The 25,510-nt window shown below is 40.7% G+C and overlaps 1 protein-coding gene across 26 annotated transcripts in view; it reads right to left on the bottom strand.

Annotated features, from left to right (window-relative positions):
- The window catches only part of NRXN3 (neurexin 3), a 1,041,771-nt gene that overhangs the window by 769,144 nt on the left and 247,117 nt on the right, over positions 1 to 25,510 (bottom strand). For all 26 annotated transcript variants that reach the window (XM_061463692.1, XM_061463704.1, XM_061463706.1 and 23 more), the window contains 2 exons: positions 8,322 to 8,623; positions 1,073 to 1,234 (listed from right to left, as the gene is read on the bottom strand). In XM_061463692.1, the coding sequence (XP_061319676.1) occupies positions 1,073 to 1,234; positions 8,322 to 8,623 (464 nt within the window). The remainder of the gene's footprint in view (positions 1 to 1,072; positions 1,235 to 8,321; positions 8,624 to 25,510) is intronic.

Genomic DNA, 25,510 nt, shown 5'->3' with positions numbered 1-25,510 from the left:
CTGTGAAAAATAGAATTACCACCATTAGGGAGAAAACTCTTGCAAGAAACTCTTACTCCAGGCTATCTAAGAGGCTGACTGGGAGAAAATTTAACCGTGCTTTTCAGTAAGCTTTCTATAGCACATTTTGGAGATGTCAATGTCTGTATCACCACTAATCACAGTGATTATCACAATTCTGTTAGAAGAAACAGGAAAGATGACAAAAGCTGACTGCAGGGGATAATAGCTGAACAACTGCACCAGGTTTCATATTTAGGCTGAGGCTCCTCATCCTCGCCCCAAACACTCTTCTGGTTCTTGCTACTAGCCAGGCAGTTCAAACTCTATTACTCATGCATGGATTTTCTTGAAGTTGTGGATTAACTAAGGACAAGGGCAGCCAGTCAGCATGAGACAATATGGGCTTGGAAGCCAGCTAACTGTTCGTGACAAATGCAGAAACTGCTGCTGCGATTTACTAACACAGTACACCACAAGTCCACGTTACTTCATTGCCACAACTCCATTATACCCTCATGCTGCATTCTCCTCACATAATTTATATACATGTTTTATGCTACATTCAACTTTATTTTTCCGCTTTATTCTAACTCTCTATCTTCCTGGAAAATTGACATTTTAACTATAACTAGGTGAAATCCAGGCCCTAAAAAAAATATCCTAAACAAGCTTCTGATTATGATTTTTTTTTTAAATCCAAAAATGCTGCTTATTAATCAAAGGCCATTTATCTTCTTTTTAATGTTTATTGCTTCAATTCCTAGAAAATTCTAGTACTTTCTTCTAAATGGTTAACACCTTACAGAAGACAAGACACCTCTCCCACTACCATGAGTATTTTTCCTGTTATCCAAGCACTAGAAGTCTGATTCTGACCATAAATTAATGAGTTCTGCAGCTGATGCCTTCTGTCCAGCTGAATGACAAGTTAATCCTTACAGAGCTGTTGCAGTATCAGCGTAAAGTTCAGCACCAGGGAAAGACCTTGAGTGTGTAATGAAAAGCAGGAAAGAGGAATGACTTTGAGAAACCAAAAGCACAGAAACAAGAATCTATTTCAAGTATTTACCTCTTTGAGGCAGCCCATGAAGTTGTTGCTTACTGGAGAGCCAGGTAAATCAGCAGTACTGGGGCTCCCTCCAACGTAAAAGAAGTCATCCGAACCAAGCATGGTGTAGTCCTCCTGTGTGTAGCCCGTGGTGGTAAGGATGCCATCCACAGAGATTGTCACCTGTTTGAGGGACACAACGGACAAAGAAAATCCCAGCAATGACCTTACAATTCTGAACAGAAGCAGTTACCTCCCCTATAATTTTATGTCAGTTTTATTAAGGATTTTGTTGAGATTTGGCATGTATTTTTTCAGTTAAGCCAAGCTCCATTTTCTGGTCTGATTCACCCACAATGGAAAAGCTCCAGCAGCTGCTTGTCCTCTGGTGTACTAGCATGGTCAGGCTGACCTGGCAGTCTACCCGTCAAGATGTTTTCCATCTATTCAGGCCAGAAAATGGAGCTGTCCTTGAAAGAGATTTCTCATATTAGCTGATTTTATGATTAATTATTATTTATTTTATTACAGTTAGTTATGGTTGTTAGTAAAAAAAAAAAACAAACACTAATGAAGACGAGGTTGGTATTTTTTATTTTTAACGTTTCTTTTGCTCACAGCACACTGACGATCATGCATTCAGGGAAGGGTGAGAGGGATCTCACTTTCAATACATTATGGATGTGCATGCCATGTACCTAGAGAGACACACACCCACCACCCCCAATAAAAAAAAGGGAAATTAAAAAAAAAAAAGCATTAAAAACTCATAACCAAAATACAAATACGAAATAAATAAAAATAAAATTAAATAAACCAACCACACACCAACAAAGTGTGACAGAAGCAGAGATGAGAGAGAAAGAAAACAAACACAAAGCGTGCACACACTGCACTTTGACATGTCATGCCAATATATCTGGAAGCCCAGAAAGATGGCAAGGAAAAGAGATAAGAGAAAGAGGGATAAGGAGAAAGAGAGAAAACTATTTAACACTCACATGCAATCAAAAATAAAAATACCAAACAAACCCCATAATTAAAAAAAAAAAAAAAATCAAAGCAAACCAGAAATGTCCCCAAAACCTCTAACCCCAAACACATGGAGGGTGAAGAGGGGTGGAAGGGAGGCAGAGGAGCAAGTGAATCTGATATGCTTTGCTTGAATGTTGTTAGTGGCTTCAAGGGAAGATGGAGGAAAATAGATCGAGGCCAGGAGGAGACAGGCGAGTCACCAGACGTGGACATGCCATGCAGAGTGTGTACTGAAACAAACAACTGGCTGAGCTCCTGTCGGCCACGGCAGGTAGAGGTCAGAGAGAGAGAGAGAAAGTGAGAGAGAGTGCAAGAGGGAGGAGGAGGAAAAGGAGACAAAGAGGAGGGAAGGAAGTGGGGGAAAATCAGGAGAAAGAGGACAACTCTGGCCAGCTTGCCTGTAATAGCCGTTGCCACAACAAAGGGATGACAGAAAAAGAGAGCCTTTACCACCACGGACTAGAGGCCCTGCAATGGTTCTGATCTAGAAACCTTCAGAGTAAAAAATAAAATCCAAAAGTGAAGAAAAAAGCAAAATGAAAACCAAAGTGAGAGAAAGCTGAACCCAAAAGCCAGGGACAAAAACCCCAATAATTTATGATGAGAATTGAAAAGAAGAACTAAAGGGGGAGGTGAAGAAACCAATAAAAGCAATGTCCAAACCCCATTTCCAGAAGAGTTGTTCAAGTTGCTTTTGTTGCTCATTTTTTCCATTAAAAAAAGAAAGGAAAGGAAAAAACAAAGAAGGGAGGGAAAAAAAAGTGATTTCAATTAAATCAAAATAAAATTAAAGGAAGAAGTAAGTATAAAGGAGGGGGAAAAAGAGGGGGTAGGGAGAGGAAAAGGCAGGTAACACACGGCAAACCCAAAAAAAGAGACAATAAGAATGATATCTACCAGACAATGTAGTTTGTTTACCATAGCGTGTCCAATGCCTGAGTGCTTTGCGGAAAAGGGGGAAGAAAGGAAATTAAAAAATTGTGAACAGAACGATTGTTAATTAAAATAACTAAAAGCAAAGATGAGTCGTTAGGGTGTTAGTACATTAGTTGGTTAGTAAAAATGACACATTGCATGAATGGTCTAGTGTTAGTCTTTCAAAAAAAGGCATGGGGCACCTGAGACACACAAAGTGAGAAAGAGGACAACATGACCAGGACTTCATGGGGAACCATGCCATCTAGACTGTAAAGAAGGGTGCTGCCTAGTCTTCCCACCCTGGTATTAGTCATTAACTTCAACCCTCATACACATTATCCAGGACTGAAGCAAAGTTAAAACAGTACAATACTTACTCTGCAAATGCCCATCAAGGTGCTTCCCTCAAACAAGAGCCTTACCCTCAGAAATGCACACACAGAGTATATAGTTCACCCCTTCAGCAGAAACCCAACCACAGCTCCCTCCTTCCATCCATCACCACCCACCTATATTCCTGCTCCTCTTCCAAGCCTCACTACCCTCAAGTGTTGCAGAGTATCACAAGTAGGCAAATATTTCCTTTGGCTGGAGGACACAGACGAAGACGAGTCCAAGACTCTGAGCCTTCCTTCCAGGTTTCCCAGTCTGCAGATTTCTACAGCAGGGGAGTTTGTGACTTTCAGAAGTACACAAAAATGCCTGTGCTTGGGTGCTTGCATGTAACTCTGTTCTGTCATCTGAGAGGAACTGAGAGGAACTGAACTTCTCATACTGTAGAGAGAAATGTGTCAACAAATTGTGTAGGAAGAATTGCGTTGCTTTGTGCCAAGGTTGAAGAAGAAGACTGACAAGATTTAGTATCTCTCCTGTTACACTGCATCTATATTATGGAGAAGCTAGGAGAATTTATCAGTCAGTTCATTTAGTGGGGTTTAGCAGAACTTTGCAGATGTTTTCTTAACCCTTCCCAAGGCATGGGGATGCCCACTGTTCAAACATACGCATTGTTTCTTGTTTGCTTTTTAGCAGCTAGGAAACTCAAGATCTTTATAGTAGATTTTACATTGTGACTAGCTTCAGTGTTAATAGGGATGCAGCCTGTGGAGGCTCCAAGTCCTTGTTCCAGTGTGACTGAAGTTGGTAAAGCTATCCTAAATTACACAAGCAAGTTCCATGCTGCCTCATGTAAAAAAAAAAAAAACTATCTGCTTGAAAATTTCAGAGAGTTTGTGAAAACTACATGACACTGAACATAATGTCCCAAGTCTATTCATGTATGGGAATGAAATAGCAATATTCTGTACTTGGGTATAATGAGCACAAACTCCAGAATTCTTCATCAAGGAAGTATTACTCTCAGTGATATGTTGTGTAAGTAAATCCACTTTTACAAACAAGGGAATTGGAGTATGGGACGGGGGAAGAGCATCCTAAAAATGAGATAATGGCAGCAGCAGACCTGAAGACCGACATGGGAAGCCTGATGTTCAGTCTCTTACACTCCTCCTCCTCCCACCAGGCCACATTGCCCTAAAAGTGCTCTGAAAGCCCTGGTAAAATATAGCAATGAATGATCCTATTTCTAACTAAAGGTTTCTCACAGGGCAGAAAGGTGGCTTAGATTTAACTGAAATAATACGATAAACAAACAAGAAGATTTGTTTTGACATTAACAATCACTACTCCATGGAATCTGTGGGTTCGCTTGGTTTGTCTCTAAGGAGATTAGTTGCTGTAATAGCTATTTGATTTAAAAAAAAAAAAAAACAAACCCCAGCATTTAGTACTCTCCTAGCTTAGCTACAAAACATTTAACACCTCCAAAAAAGTACTGGGCAAAAGTCCAGCTAGTTAAAGTTCTGCTCTAATTCTGGTAACAGCCAAAAAATTATGCAAATCCACCTCCCCCTGCTCCCAGCCCCAGAAAAAGCAGAGGAAAAGACTAGATGGCATCCTGAAGCTGCTGATAGCCCATTTACCTGGAATTGTTTTAGCTTTGGATCATATTGCTGGGATTTCTAAATTTATTTATCTAAGTTCACTTTAAAGAAAAATATCTTCAGTGCAATGTTTTCAATCAATTACAAGGAGCATACTGATTTCCTTATAAAGCTTCGATATTTAGAGGCAATGGTTTTATTGGGTTTTTTCATTGGTTTGGGTGGGGTTTTGTGGGAAAACATGAGCCCAGCTGGAAACAAGACTTCCAAGTGACTTATATCACACTGCAACTTCAAAGGCAAATTTATGTGAGGAAAGATGCAGAGTAGTTAATTTCTTAAATACAAAATTATTTAGGATATACAAAATTATACTGGATGCAATAAAGGGTAAATTTATTGCATTTATTACAATAAAGAGTAAAAAAAAAAGGACAAAATGTGTAATTTTACTAATGGTAAATAATCTTTATCCTTTATTACATTTTCTATATGAAGGTATCAAAGGGACTTCACATGTTTATAGCCTGTCTAAAAAATAGTTAGAGAAAAACTCTCTTATACACAGGCAAACTCCAGACATATAAGCTGCTGGAAGCTACTGTCAAAATGGAGCAAAACAAAACTCCTTTATCATGTTCTTTTAGAATGGTATCTTTATCCCTTTTTGTTAGTTAAATTAAGCATTTATAAGGTCAAGATATAGAGCAACCCTTCCTAGCTGCATCCTGAAATAGCAGGTATTAATTAGTTTATAGTAATTAAAGTTTTCAGTCTTTTCCAAACTCTTTATCGTGAAGATTGAAGGTTTTTAAGACTTCGTCATTCCCAGTAATATCAATAAAAAGTAAGAATATGCAGGTCCTGACAGGAAAGCTGCAGTATTCAAGGTTTCTCCTTATTGAAAACTGTGGCTAAACTTACCAATAGTTTTTGGATGACAACTTTCAGGACTAGCAATCCTGCTTCTTCTCAAGGTCTCATCAATTCCAAATTTTGTGAAGTTTTAAGTTCTGGGCCAACGTCTTAATTTTGAGCCTGAACTTGTTCAGAAGTCAAAAATGGAAGTATCCAGGAAAAGGTGACTCAAAAAAAAATTCCAGCCTTACTGATATTTATTAGTTTAACTGTATTCTGTCATGCTTATCCTAGAATTGGACCTCACATCATCCCTGCTACTTATTTTTAATATGATTACAAGACTGGCTTTCCTTTGGAAAGAGCACAGCTGTCTTACTAAAACATCCTCTTCTCTTACCAGTTAAGTTGGACCCTTTAAGAATTCAGGATGACATGAAAATACCATCCATAGTGAATAGATCAAAAGGATTAAAAATTTGCAGCGCTGCTTAACCGGGAAGGGACTCACCTGCTTTCTAGTAATCACCAAAGCACTGTCCTGGTCTAATCAAAGATGAAGAGGCACTGACATATTTCCCTTTAACCGCAGACAAGACAAAAATCACTAGCTGAAAGATTAGGAAACAAAAGTAAGAGCTTCCCATCCATAGTTTTGCCTGTCACCCTTCCTCACTTTAGGCTTCATAATCCAAACCAATCCTGGCATGATGCAAGGATGCATTTTGCTTTAGACACATTTTCCTATTGAAAACTGATTTTCGACAAAACCTAAAATGTATGATTAACTAAAATGGCCAGTAAGCTACACTAGATATTCAGAGACCAGCCATTCTGAAACTATCTAAAAATAAAAAAATGCATCAAATAAAGCCATATATTCCTGACTGACAAACCTCAGCCAGCTGGTGCCTCTCCTTCGACTGGACTGGTGGGAACATCTGAACAAAATAGGATCATTAAGACCCATCCACTGCATGAGAAATTATATTTGCATCTGCATATAAACTACTGAAAACAGACTCATGTTACCATGAGTAAGAGCCCTGCAGTTGCATGAAAGTTCAATGACAGGGTTTTTGTCAATCTGATATCAGAACATGTAGAAATATAGGGGTTCACATGAGAAAGACAAATATGTTCAGCCTCAAACCCAAATATTTAAAAGATATGAAATCCCCATAACAGATAAATTATCCACTGTCATCTGCTAGTGGAGACTGTTTCTGATCTCCGACACTGATTATCCTATAGTCAGATACATGTTATCTTAGCTACTGTAAAATGTTACCACAAAAACTATTTTCTCAGCAAACGACATTGTACAAACTTAAATAAAAAGGGTTATGTTAATATTCACATTAATGAGCAAACAAACAGATCATGTTATTTAAAAAAAAAATATTTTATAGTCTTAGTTTATAAGACTCCCGCTGCCAATCAGCAAGACACCAAATAACTCCCATTCACAGTGTAAACCTCATCTATCGTGCAGTGGATGGGCCTTAGTGACTTGATGTATTTACCAGCTTTCAGAGCAAGGATATTTAATTTTATCTTATCTATTTATGTCTGAATTTATGTTTCCTGAGGAAGACTTCAGGGTTGTAAGACTAGCCTACTACCAAATACATCACCTGATAGAGTTGTCTGCTTAGAAAAAGTAGCATGCAGATGTGCAAAATTACAGCGGTAAAATCAGAAAAACTTTTCCAAAGTGGAATTGCAGGGTGCTGGATTTATCTGGGTTTGCTTGGTTTTTTTTTTGATCCTTCCACTTTTCCAGTCCTCACAGCCAACAGAAGAGTCTCATAGGCAGAGACAAGAAATAAAGTAGAATCTCATTATAGGAAGAAGGAGGGGAAAATTAAAAAGAAGAAAAGAACAGAGAATCAAGAAGACTCAGAAAGATTCCAGCCAATTAATTCCAAAGCTTTAAAGTTAACATAATTACACACGTACCCACCAGCCTGCATACCTGTACACTCACATTCACACACAAAAGAAAAAGTAAATTTAAAACAAAAGACTTCCAGAATTAGAATTATGACATCATTGCAATGGTTAAACCAATTAACAAAACTGAAACAAAAAGGAGAGAAGTGGAGAGCGTTGGCTGCAGGAAAAAAAAAAATTACTGTTCTCACAATAATTAAATGCAACATGAATATTACTGATAAGATCAAATCATAATTAAAGAAATAATAAAATAAAAAGGGAGAACAGAAAAAGAGGAAAAAAAAAAGGGAGATGAAAGCAATGCCAGAAGTTTTTATTATTTAATCAAACTGGGGAAAAAAAAAAATCATAAAGTGGAAATGAAGATATCGCAACAGGGACAAATTCCCACCAACCAATGTTTTTTCACTACCCTTTAGATACCAAGATACAGAAAAGGTGAAGAAACTCTAGCAATTCCACTGAGCATCCCCATTTTTCCATTACTCTCTCCCATGTGCCTGTCCCAATAAAACAGAACAAAATTTTCCCCAGCATTTTCTCCCCTTCACCATTACCTGCCGCAGGTTGCGTGTCACCTTAACGTCATGCCATGCGTTGTCATTGAATTTGCCATTGACCGGCTCCACGATGGCCTCAAAGGCCCCAGACCCCAGGTTAATGACCAGCGAGACCGCACCATCTTTCAGGGCCAGGTTGACATAATCAGCTGACTTGCCAGTGTGCAGAATGAGCCCATTGCGTTGCCATGTCTTGAAGGAGAGAGTTATCTCATCGCTGCTGCTCTGGATGGGGTTTTGCGACAGGTCATAGCAAAGGTATTCGGAACCACGGAAAGTGGCCATGTTCTCATCTCGCGCTGGGGAAAAAGGGAAATGAAAGAACTACTCAGCAGTCAGCCAAGAAGAGATTTAAGGCTGTCATGAAATTTGTAAGCAAACCCATAGCACTGTTAATATTCTATGCAACTATATATCATGGCATGCTATGTACAGCCTCTCTTGTAATATGGCTATCAAGAGAATTCATGGCAGAGTCCTCAATACTGTAGAATTTCAGCACTGTGTTTTCAGCTTCATGGCAGCACTGTCACCATAGGGACCATGCAAAAGTATGCAGTGGAGCCTAGGAAAAGTACATTTAAGACACTGCTGTAAGACACTTCACATCCTTTTTAAGAGAATGATAGAAAACCCTACTATTCACAACAAGACAATCATGTACATGCTGCTCAAAAAGAAACCAACATTTCCCAAAGATTAGTATCAATATTCATTGCTAATACCACCTTAATCCATCTACCAGGCAATTTAAGACAGGCATCAGGATATAATTCTGACAGAGCTGCCCCTTTCTTTCAACTGAGAGATACCAAGCAGATGATAGCGCCACATGAAGCATCCCATAGCTTCCTTCTTTTAGAGCATGAGGGAAGCCCACATGAAACATTTTGTCCATAACCATAAGTAATGATGTTGCTGGTAAACATGTCTCAGAACTTTGCCTGTTTGATCACTTTACCCAGAAAATCTGTACTTGACAAGCATATCTTTTTCATACAGCAAAGAAACATGAGGGAATTATTTATTATTAAGAAAAAAATCTTAGGTACAGTGAGGAAAACAACTGAACTAACGTCTTAGTAATTGGAGGCACCACTCAAATATCAGAAAAATCCTTTGTGTGAGCGGGAATTCTGCTTCTCAGTACCTGGGCTTTCACTGTCACTCAGTACCAGCTCTGTTGCTGTACTGTGCTCACGTGCCTCAAGTCAACTGTGTACTGCAGTTCTGTTCAGTATAAGAAATACAGGACAGTGATAGTAAAGCTTGCAGGAGGGCTGTCTGTATCCCATTCCTACCATTATCATCTGTGAGAAAATGGTACTTACAAGGGAATATATACTGACCCTCCCACTCCTTACTGCAGCATTTTCCCAACTCCCAGCTGTGAAAGTGAGTCTCACCATGAATAACGGGATGGTAAAAACAGTCAAGCTATCATTGTTTACAACCTACTGCACAAAGCAAGTGCTCACGTTATTGCCACAGATATTAATAGCATTTTTCTGCTTCATTTTGTCTCATTTATTAATGTGTATACAGATTAGCCAGAATTTATTAGTATAAAACTGAAGTGAAAATACCTGTTGTCATAGCTGGCCTTGAAAAATAACTACATGTTGAAATCTGTGCCCTCACAGCACGAAACAGTGGTGACAAAATAGCACAGTGTTGCAACAGGAACACTCGTCACCCTCAAGTGACAGGTCTGCTTTAAGCAGAGAATTTTGCTGTCTTGACTAAGGGTATCACAGAATGAACTCCAGGCAATTTGAAGGCGGCAGTAATGTGTGTTTGTATTTATGTAAGCAAACTATGTGTCCATATACTCCTGCAAGCAAACAGTAAGACTAATTACTCCATGCAACAGTACAAGTTGGGAGCCAACTGGCACGAAAGCAGCTTTACAGAAGACCTGAGGGCCCCCATAGACGAGTACAAGTTAGCTCTTTCAGGAAAGGCCAGTCACATCCTTAGCTGTATTAGCAAGAATGCAGCCAGCAGGCCGAGGGAAGCGATTCTTTATCTAATGGACACTTGAGAGATCACATCAGGAGTACTCTGTCCAGTATTAAGCTTCTGTGTATAAAAATGGCTTTAACATACTGGAGCAAGTCTAACAAACAACTACCACACCACACAAGGTGCTAGAGTAGGTGATGTGTATGGAAAAGCTAGAGCTGGTTCGTTCTGCCTTGAGGAAAGACAGCTTGAGGGAAAATCTCATTGCTCTCTGGAACAGCTTAATGGGAAACTATAGAGTAGACAGGGCCAAATTCTTCTTGTGTGAAAGAAAAATATGCTGCAACAGATACAGCTGGAATACAAGAAATACTCATTCTATATGAAAGAATATTTCATCTTCAGGATGCTCAAATACTAGGAAGGGCTTAGAGAGACTGTAAAATCTCCATCCTTAGAAATACTAAAAATTGATTACGCACATTCCTGAGCTGCCTGCTCTAAGTGAGCCTTCTCTGAACTAGTGGTTGGACTACACAGCCTCTGGATGTCCCATCCAAATTGCTTGGGTCTGCTATTCAATTCTGAACACATTTAAATACCATCAAAGTGTGGGACAGTACGAGGGCCAGAGCGAGTTTAACCTCGATGAGCTGGCCTTGTGTCCTTGAAGTGGAGGAGGGGAGGAAAGGAGGGGGCTTGCGGTGGAGGGAAAGAACTCGGCTGGCGACTGAAGGAGTGTGTGGACAGCAACATTGAACCGATCAGTATAGCAGTAGAAGCACGTGAACACAAGGCAGTACCCTATCAGAGTGTTTCTGACAATGCATGCTTGTAGAACAACAGTATAAAAAGTCTGTTAGTGAAGCAATAAAGGTCTTTGGCCTATACCCTGCCAGAGTCCGTGTCGTCAACCTCCACAAATGGCGCCCTAACAGGGACTGAGTTGTGGCCGATAGAGCAACCGGTGGAGAGCCCAGCTGAACTAAAGAAGAAAGGCAGCGGAACCAGAGAGCTGCAGCGACCCCCCTGCCAACTGAACCATAGCCGTCATGGATTATGATCCTGTGGCACATTGGCAGCAATTGCGCCAAAAGGCGGCAGCAGAAGGGGAAACGGCAATGGCCGCCGCGTTCCCGGTGATTATTCGAAATCAAGGGCCTAATGAGTGGCAATCCATACAGTGGGACCTTGTTAAGAAGTTAAGAAAAACAATTATGCAATGCGGCCTTGCCTCGCCATTTGCACAAAGTCTACTGCAAAATGTTATGAAAGGGCATCTTTTAACTCCCTTTGATATACAAGCACTAGCTGAGTTGATTTTTACCCCTAAGCAGAAGGTATTGTGGAAAGCACATTGGAGAGAGCTGTGTGATGTGGTGTCCAGAGATAACTTAGGGAGACAGCCCGGAGATACCTTGGTAGGAGCAGGTATACTGCAGCTAATGGGAGAAGCACCCATTATGACACCACAATTACAAGCAAGATTGGCACCTGAGATTTACAACAGTCAGTGGACCTTGCCTTTCAGGCTATGTTAAAGGTCCCTGACACTGGAAAAGTGACAAAATCAGTTACTAATATTAGACAAGGCACTTCAGAGCCATTTATGTAGTTTATTGATAGACTACAAGATGCCATACAAAAACAAGTAGAGAATCTAGAGGCAAAGGAAGCCCTGCTCCTCAAACTGGCAAAGAAAATGCCAATGAGGATTGTAAAAAACTGTTGCAGACTTGCGGAAACCTACTCTGATTGACATGATCAGAACATGCAATCAAGTGGGTTCGGTCACCCATAAAATGAAGTATTTGTTGCTGTGCTCGCCACAGCTCTGCAAGCCGACAGTAAGGCCTGGTTTTGCTGAGGAAAGCCCGGACATTTTAAGAGAAACTGCCCTCTGCAAACCGACCAAACTGTATCCCATCCAGGAGTGTGTGCCCCGGACTGGATTCCAGTCCTGCTGATGCTCCTGATGATCCTCGATCGGTCGACAACCCACAGCCCCTCTCAACTAATGCCATGGAACAGCTCCAACATTTGGGTAACCTTAGCTAGGACACTGCATCAAATGACCGTTTGTGCCTCAATGCGGTTAGCAGCACAGCCATTTCATACATGTTTAGTAGGAATACACTTGTCTGATAGTAGTATTGTTGTGGTATCACAAGGGGGTTAAAACAACAGAAATGTAAGAACTTTACCTCTTGTACTAACGAATCTGATATGCGGGATGATGCGTTACCTGTTGCATCTCAGGAACCACAAGAAATCAATATTCTAGGTTGTGTCTGCAGCTACACAGAGGCCATCAAAAACAAGCAACACTTGACTCCAGTTGTGACAATAATATTGATCTCTGGAATCGAGGAGAAATTATACTGGCCAGTTTTTCCATGCCAGGAGTAGCTGCTGCTAGAGCATTAAAGCAGTTAAACAAACTTGCTTGTTGCTTAGGAAAACAAACCAATGAAACAGGTAAAGTTTTAAGTGCCTTAACAACAGATATTGATTCTATAAGACACGCTACCCTCCAAAACAGAGCAGCCATCGATTTCTCATTTTAGCACATGGACATGGGTGTCAGGACTTTGATGGAATGTGTTGTATGAATTTATCAGATCACTCTCAATCTATTCATGCAAGTATTCAAAAATTAATGGAACAAACAGAAAGGTTACAACAGGATGACGGGTTTTTTGGCTTAGGAACAATGTTTCAGAATTGTGGTCTAACAGGATGGCTGTTATCATTGGTAAAAGGGGGCTTGTTCTTTGTTGGGGTGTGTTTATGTACCGTGTTAACTGTTTCATGTTTGTTACCTTGTTTGCAAAAAATGATGCAAAGGTGGTGGAAAAACAAAAAGGGGGAACTGTGGGACAGTACAAGGGCCAGGGCGAGTTTAACCTCGATGAGCTGGCCTTGTGTTCTTGAAGTGAAGGAGGGGAGGAGAGGAGGGGGCTTGCGGTGGAGGGAAAGAACTCAGCTGGCAACTGAAGGAGTGTGTGGACAGCAACACTGAACCGACCAGTATAGCAGTAGAAGCACGTGAACACAAGGCAGTACCCTATCAGAGTGTTTCTGACGATGCATGCTTGTAGAACAATAGTATAAAAAGCCTGTTAGTGAAGCAATAAAGGTCTTTGGCCTATACCCTGCCAGAGTCCGTGTCATCAATCTCCACACCAAGGAGTGCATACGCTTGTGTTCAAGCAGCCTAAGCAGGGAGGACTGGTATTGATTGTAGTTCTGGAATACAGAGCACAGCGCTTAACAACTGATAATTCCCCTGTTTAGTGGCTCCTGATCCATCACAAGGGAATACGGTACAATCAAGTAAAAAATATGGTCTATGTACCTGTGGGTAATTCCCGTCAGCTGAGGGAGGGAGTCAAACAATTATTATGACTGAGCCTTTTCCCCACAGTGCAAAGCAATGAAAACAGATCTGTCATCTCTGCAAAGGAGGGCGAAGGCGTTGATTGTTCACTCAGTACAAGGCATATTAATAGGGCTCATTTACACTTTCTCAGCCACTTAGGACAGAATCTCACTGGTCTACTCAAAATAAAGAAGACAAAAGAGTAGATTAGAAATCTAAAGAATAATTTAAGGCAACCACTGCAGATTCCTTATGTGCTGCTGACCCTTGTCACAAATGGGATTCTGGACATGATCCATCTTTGTATCCTTCCTGTCACTGGGATATTGTCACCTATTTCTACTTCTTACATTATTGTGGGGGTTTGTTGTATTTTTTCCTTCCCCTTGTGGCTGCTCTGGATAGACATTCAAATTTGCAGATCATCACACACTAAAATCTCTTTGGGGTTCACTGGTCAATCCAGAGTCACACCTGTCCACCCATGTGTCCAACAAAACTCCCAAGACCAACATACTCTCTAAAACTGTATTCTCCAAACCACTAATTCCTAAGCAGTTTACCAGTGGCTATGTGGCTGACCGGTTTACCAGTCTTACCTTGCCTTACAGCACAGATTCTGCTTCAATCACTGAAAAGCTTGAATGTGTATTCCTCCAAGCTACAACACAGTAGTTTGTGTCAGGCCACACGAAAGGCTTTTTACCAAGCACAGCTTTTCCATGCTGTCCTACCCTTTAGCATGTTCTGGCATTTATGAGGTCTATGACCACAAAGCACAGGAGAATCCCCAGTCAGCAGCGAGGGGAAAAAGTGATACAGGTTCTCTTCACAATGTATGAAGAGAAAAAAAGCCCTGACTAGGCTGCAGGTTTCATAGTAGCTCCACATGCTTTTAGACATATGGATGTCTAGAAGACCAGAGAGTGGTGAACAGCCTGCTACTTGTTAGCTCTTGACCTTTATGCTGTACATTTCTTAAGGCTCCACAAATTGCCCTGTGATGCTTACAGCTTCTATATTCTTTAAATAGTGGTAGCGTACCAAGAAGCCTCTGCATCGTAACACAGCTAACCTAGAATAGCTAAATTTATAGCCTGACTCAAAGTCAACAGGAATCCTTGGTTTACATTACATGAAGCAGTAAATCAAACCCTGGTTTTCTTGGGATGAGAAACCCTGTATATAGTAAGTGATATTAACTTGAATTGATGATCTAGCTGTTCAAGTGTAAAAATGCAACTGCACAAAATAACATTTATGTAAAACAGTATTTAGAATATGCTTGCAAACTCTTCAATTTATACATGACTTGCAAGGTTTAATTTTTAACCCAGTTAATAGGGGATTTGAAAAAATCAGAATCTGAAATCAGATTAGAACATGTAAGCAATTAAATCTTCCATTTCATTCCTCAATATTAATCTAAACCCATTATTTATATTCTAACACATTCACATAACTAAATTCTCAACAGATGGGATTTGCAGAAATCCAAGACCTGTACAAAACTCCACATTAACTTGGACCCTTGACATAGAATAGAATCATAAAATCATAGAATAGTTAGGGTTGGAAAGGACCTTAAGACCATTTAGTTCCAACCCCCCTGCCATGGGCAGGGACACCTCACATACACACATATTCAAAGCCTCACAGAGATCACCAGAGTAAAAACTCAGAATCTTAAAATTGACCAACACAGACCTTTTCCTTGAACAAATGCAGTCACTCACCACTTTAAGAAGTGGGAAACATTATCCTTTTCTGACTAATCACTAATAGGCCCAGCTAGCACAATAAGCAGTTACCATCACCACCCCACTGCAAAGCCAGTTTTGCAAGTCTCAGATCTATACCTATTTAAGTCCCCAAATCAGCTACTAGTACATACTTCAGAGCCTGATAGCAAGAACGAAAAAGCACAACCAACAGCTACCTAAGCCAAGCTCCTAGCTCTTCTTATCCCTGCAGAAACCCCAGAGCTTGCTAAGTCTCAGGTTCCCAACAGATGTAAAGACTGGGGATCTTTCCCTATTGTGTAGGGCTATAACTGTCTGTTTAGGAGAGCTGGATGGTAATTTCAACTTACGCACAAAGCTGTTGTTATGTGTTCCTGTCAAAGCTCTTTCTACAAAGGAGGACTCAATTATTCAGAATTCACAGCATCATTACAAAGTAGAGAAATCTTGGCATTTTGATTTATGTATGAGGAAACCGACACACAGATATTTTAATGGATTTGCTTATTACCAACAAGAAAATTGATAGCAGAGAAAGCATTTGAGTTCAGGAGCTCTTAGTTCGCCATCCTGGGCTCATTCCATAGGTTCTCATACATATGTGAAGGAAAACCAACCTCTTCTTTTTTCTCTAGTACTGCCAGGAAGACATCCAAGCAAAAAACATGGAGCAGAAGAGCTTCCAAAGTTTTGGATGATGCCTAAAGATAAATACTTCATGAATGTGAAGCCGAAAACAGCAAATCCTAGAAGCACTAATCATGCCCAGGGGCACAAAGTTTAATACTCAACAAAAGCAGCATCTGATGTAACAGGATGTCCAGCCTCAGACACAATTAGGAAATATTTAGGAAAATATGAAATGGACAGTGACTTTCCTGAATTCTCCTGAAGAAAACTTCAAGTAGGCTCCTAAAAACAGAAGTCAACTGCTCACCCTCTCGCCTTCTGTCAAGCCTCACTAACTACATACACTCTGAGGCAGCCTCTATCTCACTGTGGTTTGGTTTATGATCAACATCAAAGCGTGTCTTCTGAAAAAGCAAACTCTGCACTGCTTCAGAATTAATAACCACTTCAGTGTTCAGTGGGATTTACCTTATCTGAATGGTTTGCTGTGCTTTGCACAGAAGAGCTGGTGCTGTCTGATAATCTAGGAGTGGTCTAACATTGTCAAGCATCAGGCTTCTCTGCCAAAACAGTGTGCATTAATGATGGAGGCGGCAGAACAGCCAGTTACTCCTTTGATCTTCTGTCAAACAGAGGTCAACAAGCAAAACAGCACTTACAGGAACGTTTTCTTCCTACTACTAACAGTTGTCTTTAACTTCAGAAAATCCTACAACTATGCAACTTGTCTTCAGAGAAGAACCTGCTTCCAAATTCGGCCACTGACCACAAAATTGTTATTAGAGGACTACCTTCCTGGGAGGTGGCACATGCTATTGCTAAGTCACACTCCATCATCTTTGAAACATTATGGAGAACAGGAGAGGTGCCTGAAGACTGAAGGAAAGCCAGCGTTACTCCAGTCTTCAAAAAGGATAAGAAAGAGGACCCCAGAAACTACACGGCAGTCAGTTTCACCTCCATCCCTGGAAAGGTGATGGAACAGCTCAGCCTGGATGTCATCTCTAAGCATGTGGAGGAGAAGTAGTATAGGGTCCTGCACTTAGGGAGGAATAACCACTGCATCAGTACAGGTAAGAGGCTGAACCCTGGAAAGCAGCTCTACAGAGAAGGACCTGGTAGTCCAGGTGGACAACAAGTTAACCATGAGCCAGCAATGTGCCCATGTGGCCAAGAAGGCCAGTGGCATCCTGGGGTGCATCAGGAGTTCGGCCAGCAGGTTGAGGTGATCTTTCCTCTTTACAATGCCCCGGTAAGGCCACATTTGCAGTACTGTGTCCAGTTCTGGGCTCCTCAGTACAAGACAGACAAGTCAGTACTGGAGAGAGTCCAGTGGAGAGCTACAAAGGTGATTAGGAGACTGCAGCATCTCTCTTACGAAGAGAAAGCTGGGCCTGTTTAGCCTGGAAAAGACAACTGAAGGGGGATCTTACCAATGCATACAAATACCTTAAGGTCAGGTGTTAATAGACCGGGTCAGACTATTTTCAGTGGTACCCAGTGACAGGATAAGAGGACACAGACAAGTTGAAACACAAGAGGTTTCATCTGAATACAAGAAAGAAATTTTTTGAGAGTGACAGAGCACTGAAACAGGCTGCCTAGAGAGATTATGGAGGAATTCAAAACACACCAGAGCACGTTCCTGAGTAACCTGCTCTAGGTGAACCTGCTTAGGGAGGTGGAGAGGCAAAAGTCACTGTTGGCATTAATTTTGCTGCTTGAATGATAGGCCCTCCTCACCTGAGGATGTCCTAGTGGAATCACAGTGTTAGAGCACAGCCATAGTACCCAGTGGCTATGAACTTACTACGCTTGGGCATCAGCTATGATTTCAGCAGCATGACATTTAACACAAGGAAACTATGTAATTTCTCATAGGATGACTGGCTAGCATCAGAATCCTAGCAAGCACAACTGAAGTTGGCGTTTCTGGGAAGAAATCTTGTGGTAGTCTTCCTGTACTGTTGTTGTCACTGTAGCGCTGGGTACGGACATGACTAAATGTCTTCATGCTACTCTGTATATCTTTTCCTCCTTTCTATACTAATTCTCACTCCATAAACAGGCCTAAAGTTTTAAAACTTTAACTGAACTGTAGAAAATCTTCTGACCTGAATCATAGCAAAATCCAGAAATAATAAATTCTACATATTAACCACATGAACTAAGGGGAAAATAAATGTAGAAGCTGTTCTAGATGATGAGTCATGAGAGATCAATGCATCACACCCCAAAGGATGATGCAGAACTCCAGCCTGGGCAAACCCCCATGAACTCTACTAGGAGGTAATTCTGTCCTGGACAGAAGGCTGGCCCTGGGAACCACTTCTAATGGCTATAATCCTCAACATTACAGAACAACGAACAATTTATGTTCCAAGTCACTTTCACATGTAGCTGATGTTCCCTCAGAGGTTAGGGGAGGAGAAACTGTACATCAAATGTCACAGAAAATAAGTCAGCCAACACCACTGAAGGACAAAAAAAGTGAACTACTTCCATCACCCTCCAAAACAGCTGTCCAGAATCTGAATGCTGAAACCCTAATGAAAGCCCTCAGAAGCAGTCAAAGCAGCTCACCCAGATTCACGTTATTAAAACAAAGCCAGAGAGTTTAGTAACAATCAAGCTGTTATTTTGAAGAAATGGTGACAGACTCCAGTCATAGCTTAACAGCAAATTACTGCATCCTCCATTAAGTAGTCCAAACCCCTTTGTTGCATTCCTCCTTTCTAGACTTTGGGCAGGAAAAATAATACATCCAAACAGCTAGTTTTTTTCCAGTCTGATCACTCTTCACACCAACTGATTGAATCGGTGACACCACTAATCAAACCCTCACATAAGGTCCCATCCTCTCTCCCTCACGTACACACTTTTGTGCTCTCAACAGTCAAAACCAAACAGTTGTTAAAAAAAAAAAAAGAGAGAAAAAAAAAGTAAAAAACCAACTCACAGAGCTTATTTGACTACTTAGATACATATGAAATTGTGTGCAAAGCTTTCTTCTATGCATGAAGCATCTTTCAATGCACCATCAGCAATATTGGTATGTGGAAGCTTTGAGTCATATACAGTATTTATACTCTACAAACTGTAAAGTAGGAACACACAAGTCATCTCAATGTCATAATGAGCTGACTGAACTGATTGCATTGATAAAACTTTATAAAAAGAATATTACACCTAACTTCAAGAAAATAATGGGAATATGTTTTCAGAAGAAACAGCATTTTTGCTGTTGAAAAAAAAAAAATTGTCTGAAAAATCATGGGAAACTGTTATAATAAAAAAGATTAAGTGCTAAACCACAGTCCCACAGTAAGAAGAGTAGTTTCCCAAATGCTTACTAGCGTTAAACCATTCTGGATAACGCTAGACTTTTCAGAAATGGTGTTATTGTTTCCTCAGACCCCTCATTCTCAGTTACTGTATCTACATAATTTGTCATTGGAAGCAGAGAAGAATCACAGTAATAACATCAGAAACTGTGTAGGTAAGAATCAATGGAGGACAACATCTCTCATTATGTTTAAGAGATGCAAAGAACAACATTAGCCCAAAACAAAGGTGAGGTGCACTCAATGGTCAGTGCTCTTTCAGTGTCAAACTCAGATTTTGCACATACTGTAGCAGGTCCGATCTTACCCTAAAAGCTCTTTTATCTCACTAGCAAGAGCAAAGGAAGCATATGTTCCACCAGAGAACACCAAGTGCCCAGCATGAATCATGCCTTCTCCTCTGTTATCTCCTGCTCTACACATTACCCTTCAAGTCTAAAGGAAAATGCTTGTTAAAAAGGTTCTCAAATGTAAGCCCAGAAGAGATCAAGGAGACTTGGCAATTCAATGAATGTCTGTCTTTTTGTCAAACCTGACTAATCTATTATTTCTCTGACCTCCAAAGCTCTTAAGAGGAGGAAGAACTACTTTCTCTAAAGATATCGCACAAGAGCTCTGAAGCAGCAGGTTTCACCTCTCCTTGCTGCTGCCTACATCCTTGGACAATGCTCCTTGGGCCGGCTGTAGAAGAGGTGGCTCTGACCACCCGGACTGCAAACTATGTCTAAATGGTCCAGAACCAGCCCTCAAAAGCGACGCGGCTCTCCTGATGAATCTGGGGCACTGCACTTCAAAGACTGAGAGCAAAGAGAGGAAACAGGCATGACAGTCTGCATCTTTAAGCAAATATCCCCTAGACTCCTGACCCTCAAACAGTTGACATGTACTAACAAATGGAAAATATACAAAGCAGTTTCCATGTATCACTTTCACCTATCAGTGACAGAGGTAATAGTCTGTTAGAAGCATGACTGCTTTACACTTCTGGAGTATGCACCTGTTAAATATACAGTTGAAGTTCATACAATCTAAACAAATGAAAATTCACTCAAACAAAAAGCTGGTTTGCTTCTCCAGCCTGGAAGACTCTTCTTCACTCAACAATATAATGCTGTCCTTTCAAAAGAATCTCTACTGAGAGAAAGAAAAAAAAAATAAATCAGATCTATCACAGAAAAACTCCTAGATAGTCCACATATCCAGCATCGACAGATTATGTAAACCTAGATTAATCAATAATATGATCCACAGATTCCCTACTGACTCTCTTTTTCTGAAGGGAAGCAGGAAACAGAAGGGTCTGAAGAAGAATCAGAACCTGTGGGCACCAATATCACACAAAAAAGCTGAAAAATGCATGCAGAAAATCTTTCAGCTAAAATGCTTGAATGACAAGGTATTACTGCCACAATAATAAAATGCACAAATAAGATGGCGTGTCTACAAAAGATTATAGCATGTGGTTAGTAACATCACTTTTTTAATTGCACACTAAAATTGATTTAAATGACAAACTACAGGTGTCGAAGTCAGAACCTGCATGTTTTATCCTCAACTTTGCCACTGTGCAACCTGAGGCACTTAATTAACTTTAGCTGCCTCCATCTGTACTACAAAGATAACAAAAATACAGGTTAAGTCCTTGAGACCTATGAGAAAAGAATGCTCTACGAGTTTAATAAAACTTCTCTGCAAAACAAGAAGCATTGCACATCAATGAGGAGAAGCCACATGCCAATGCAGTGTATATGCAGCGTACAGAGCGTCCTGGGCATCCTTCTCTCCACCTATTTTCCTTTGTTTGCTAAGTACAAGCAACTGTACCAGCATCGGTGCATGATTCTGCATTCTCTGCCATTTGCAAGGGAACAATAAAGAGCATCAGTCTTACTGTGACAATAAGTACTTACAGCTGTGCTTGTTATTTGTGTTCTGATCAACTGACCAAAGAGACAAAAACACAATCCTGGGATAATGTCTTGCTTAACCCAAAATGAAATACAATAATTTTGTTTTACACTTCCTTAAAAATAAATTTCCTTGAAAACTAGGGCTCCATTTTTAAACTAAAAGCATGAAACATGTTCATTTTGAAATGAATGATGCTGAATAAATCAATTTTAAAAAATAATTTGCCTGGAAATTTGATATATTCATATAAATTCACAATTTGTTTTGGTTGAACAAAGTATACTTTTTTCTTTTTGCTTCTCTTAACAGTTTTGTTACTGGCACTCCCAGCTCCAGAAGGTGCAGAAAAACCAAAGTGCTGCTACTAATTTTGTCACAAGCTCAGATACCACGATGATGTGCTGGGCATAAGAACTCCTCTATGTTCCTCACTGCTGAGAATGGGTGAGGACAATTCCCATTCCTGCTGTATTTAGTTTCTTGTATGTTTTTATTTGCCTCTGCATTTCTTCTAGTTTACTTATTTTCTGGTGCCTCATTCTAAAACAAAAGGATGCCAGTCCCTGAACATACAACCCAAAGAACCTGGTTCCTTACAGATTGAACATTCATCAGAGCGCAAACTTGCTGGAGAAAGAACATCACAACACCATGAACGTAAACCACAAGATTTAGCATATTCACCAGCCCTGCTCTCATGGAGGTCTCTCTACTGCTGGGTTCTTACCTGGCCTCTCTGCCCTTCTGTACAAGTACAGCAGGGTCAGACTGTGCAGGTGAGCAGCTAATTCTTAATTCACCAGCTTTTTATCTTACACACTCTGATGAACAAAGTGCTGTTGTTTTATACAGACCATGAGATTTACACCGAGAGAAAGAAAATTGGAAAGTGCATTCAGAAGAAAAGCACATCTAAGGAGCCCAGCAGGAGGGGAAATTCCTGCTGCCCTTGAAGGGCACTATTTTAGAAAAATGCTGGCGGCTCGCAGTGGAACTGGAAGGACAGGAGCAAAGAGACAGAAGGGCAAGGGCTGTGTGCGTGCGCGCTTGTGCATGCACACTCGCTTGTGTTAGCAGCAGCCTTCCAGCAGGCGTCACACTTGCTGTTGAGGCGGAAGCCCTTTCGGCATCCTTCCAGCGGAAAGCGTGAGTAGAAAAATAGTTAATGCTAATCACTGTAATAACACAATAATGATCCACAAAATTATCCTTTTCAGTACCAGCGAGCGGTATGAAAAGCCATGCCCATGGGAAAGGGGAGATGCGAAGGAAGGTGAAAATCAAAAGTGAGGTGGAAGAGAAATGCAGAAAGGGGCAGAACAGCACATGGGACTGGTATCGCAGAGACTGCGGGAATAGCAGGTCCTTGCAGCTTTAGTATTATTGAAGAGTGTGTACGTGTGGAACCCCAGTACTGCCACAGTATCAAATACACTGCCAAACACTACTGCTGCCTTTCACTTATGGTCGCTGTGAGACATCATTAAGACCATTTACGGAAGTACTAGTATCTAAACCCTATTGGAGGCACAGCGATTCTTCTCAAAACAAAGCCACAGGCAAGGGGCTGTTACAAGCTGGCAGAGCACCTTCAGCCAGCAGTTATTTAGAGGCAAAAATGTGTGCATTTGTATGCAATGAGAAACAGGCTAGGGTTCTGCTATGTCTATACAGGAGCAAGTTCATGTGTGATTGCCAGAGCAGTGGATGCGTATATGCAGGTAAAAGCAGTACAGTTGCACAGCACATCACTGTGGAAAGGCAAATAAAGTGAACAAACCATATATATATACATAGAGAAGAGATGTACCCTTTGTTACAGCATGAAACAAAGCAGGCATTAGTGTGAGGAGATTTACAAAACAGGGAGAAACACACAAAACCAACTTGGGGTGTCTGTGCATGCATATGTGTAAAATATGGGAGAATTAACATTCTTGTACACCTTACAGTGCACATACGAGGACAGGAATGAAATGCATCTCCCCCACATAACTTCAGGGCATCTGCACATGAAGACTTATACTGCATGTATGTACAGAGAGAAATTAATATATGTCTCAATCAGGCATAAATACAGCAGTGAGTGCACACAATCTTGGGGTGTAAGCATACACACCCATGGTGCGTGAGGCTACAAGCGAGGGGGAAGTGTACTGAGAGCCAGCACTGCGTGCAGGGCGAGAGGGAGGACGTACCAGTGTGTGTGGCGCATGCTCCAACTTCACCCTGGGCTTTTTTCCCTTCCTGCTTTAGGTTTTTTTCTGCGGCAGAACAGACTCCATGTCTACAGGGAAGGTGCTTAATGAGTCAAATCCAGTCTCTTGACTGCCTTATCAGTTGTGGACAGGCCTGTTTCTGACAGCTGACCTTTCCCACTGCATGCCGCTGAAAAACCCATACACCACAAACAATTAACACAATGCTGAAAACATAAAGCTGAAGGAAGGGAAGACTGAAGACCATTACAGACAGCACTACAGACATAAGGGAAGGAGAGATGCACATAAAAGTGACAGACAGCAGCTATACAAGGGTTTGATTCTACCTTATTTTGCCATGCACACACTTTATTACCTCCTTTACAGCTTAGCTGTAACAAAGCTATGTGCAAAAACAAGGCCCGTGTAAAGCAAGAAAGAAAGCAGAGGACAGGGAACACTCTCATGAGGCATATAATGGCATTAAACCCATGCACAAATACATGTCTGTAAAATATATGCAAAGCTGATAAAAGGAACAAAGTTCCTTACTTGAAAACAAAAGCATACAGACCAGAGGAGGTGACGACAAGTACCACCCTGTCATCCTATACCTCTGCTGTTGTGGGACTAGCTCCTAACAGCACGTAGATAAATAGATCCATTAAAAGAAGTAATAAAATGAATACACCTGAGTTGAGAACCTCAAAAATAATAAAACCTATCAAATAACCTCTTGTGATAATGATAAGAAGGCTCATCCCACAGGGAGTACAACTCCAGTTCCATCCAGGTAAGCAGCAGACTGCTTCTCTTGGGAGGCAAAAATACCTAAACATAAGGTGGGTGGTCAAGTCAGCTGTCCAAAAGATTTTCTGCCCAAGGAAGGCTCAGAGAATATCTGAATGTTCTCAGCTCTGCTGCCAGCTCATTGCAAGACTCGGGCAAACCACACAATGTTGCATTTTCTGAAGTCCCTCTTCACTAACATGATTTTCTGGAAAGCTGCATGCCACCAGCATGCTTGAAGATCCAGAGCAAATCCCTAGGCACACAGAATGCACATGCTAATTTGAAAAAGCAGATGTCAATCTTTTGCGCAGTAGTCCCCCTGTAAGTGCAAAAGACAGCACAGTGCATGTTATCAAATGTCTGGGTTTTTTACTGTTATGGCATTGTAATAACAGATTCTAAGAGAGACATGCATTTCCATTTTAGTAACTCCCTTTATGTAGAGAATAAAGGCTAGACGCACTGAGGAAAGGGTCACAGAATAAGAGTATGCCAGAAGCTCCACAAGTCATCTGGACACCACATCTAATTCATCTAGGCACTTGAGGAAAACTAAGCATGCTTTTGAAGATTTTACAGTCCAGACAAGACTGAGAAACAGGAATGGCTTAAGAGGTACAGAAAGTCAGCTGAGGTCAGACGGTGGGGGAAGCTCAAGAGCAGTGCATATCTATCTGGTAAAGATGCTGATTAACAGAAAAGGTACTTAGGCAAAAGTATTCCAGCTAATCACTGGAAGCATACAAGACCTCTTCAAACCCCACAGACCCCAAAAGATTTTGAAAATAAATATTTCACTGTGGTGGAAGATTTTTTTGTATTCAATTCTGAAAATGTTACATCATTATTGTAATTGCTTTTTCACTATTTCCATGTGGTCTTTTGGTATACACATATTATATGCATTTATTTCAATGCAATAAAAATTTATGCTTAGTATATACTGTAAATCTCATAAAATAGTTATCAGTTCACCTATTTTCAAAAATTTCTGAAATTATCTATGTTACTTGGAAAAGTAGATCACAGCTATTCTACCAGTTCATTCAAAATTAGTAACTTCTTATCATCAATGAAATGACTTTCATATCTTTATGTGACAGCACTAAGAATAAGCCCAGCTGTTTTCATGAGTTTAAGCTACTGGGTAGCACAATCCTATTAAAGCCTTATACAAGTTATTAACACTGGATAGCAACTAAAAGCAGTAAAAAGCAAC

Source organism: Pezoporus flaviventris, unplaced genomic scaffold (assembly GCF_033815535.1).
Source record: "Pezoporus flaviventris isolate CSIRO_AGI_PZ_B2104156 unplaced genomic scaffold, CSIRO_AGI_Pfla_v1 ptg000036l, whole genome shotgun sequence".
NCBI lineage: Eukaryota > Metazoa > Chordata > Aves > Psittaciformes > Psittacidae > Pezoporus > Pezoporus flaviventris.
The sequence above is the reverse complement of the archived record's forward strand: the minus strand, read 5'-3'. Positions and strand labels throughout refer to the sequence as shown.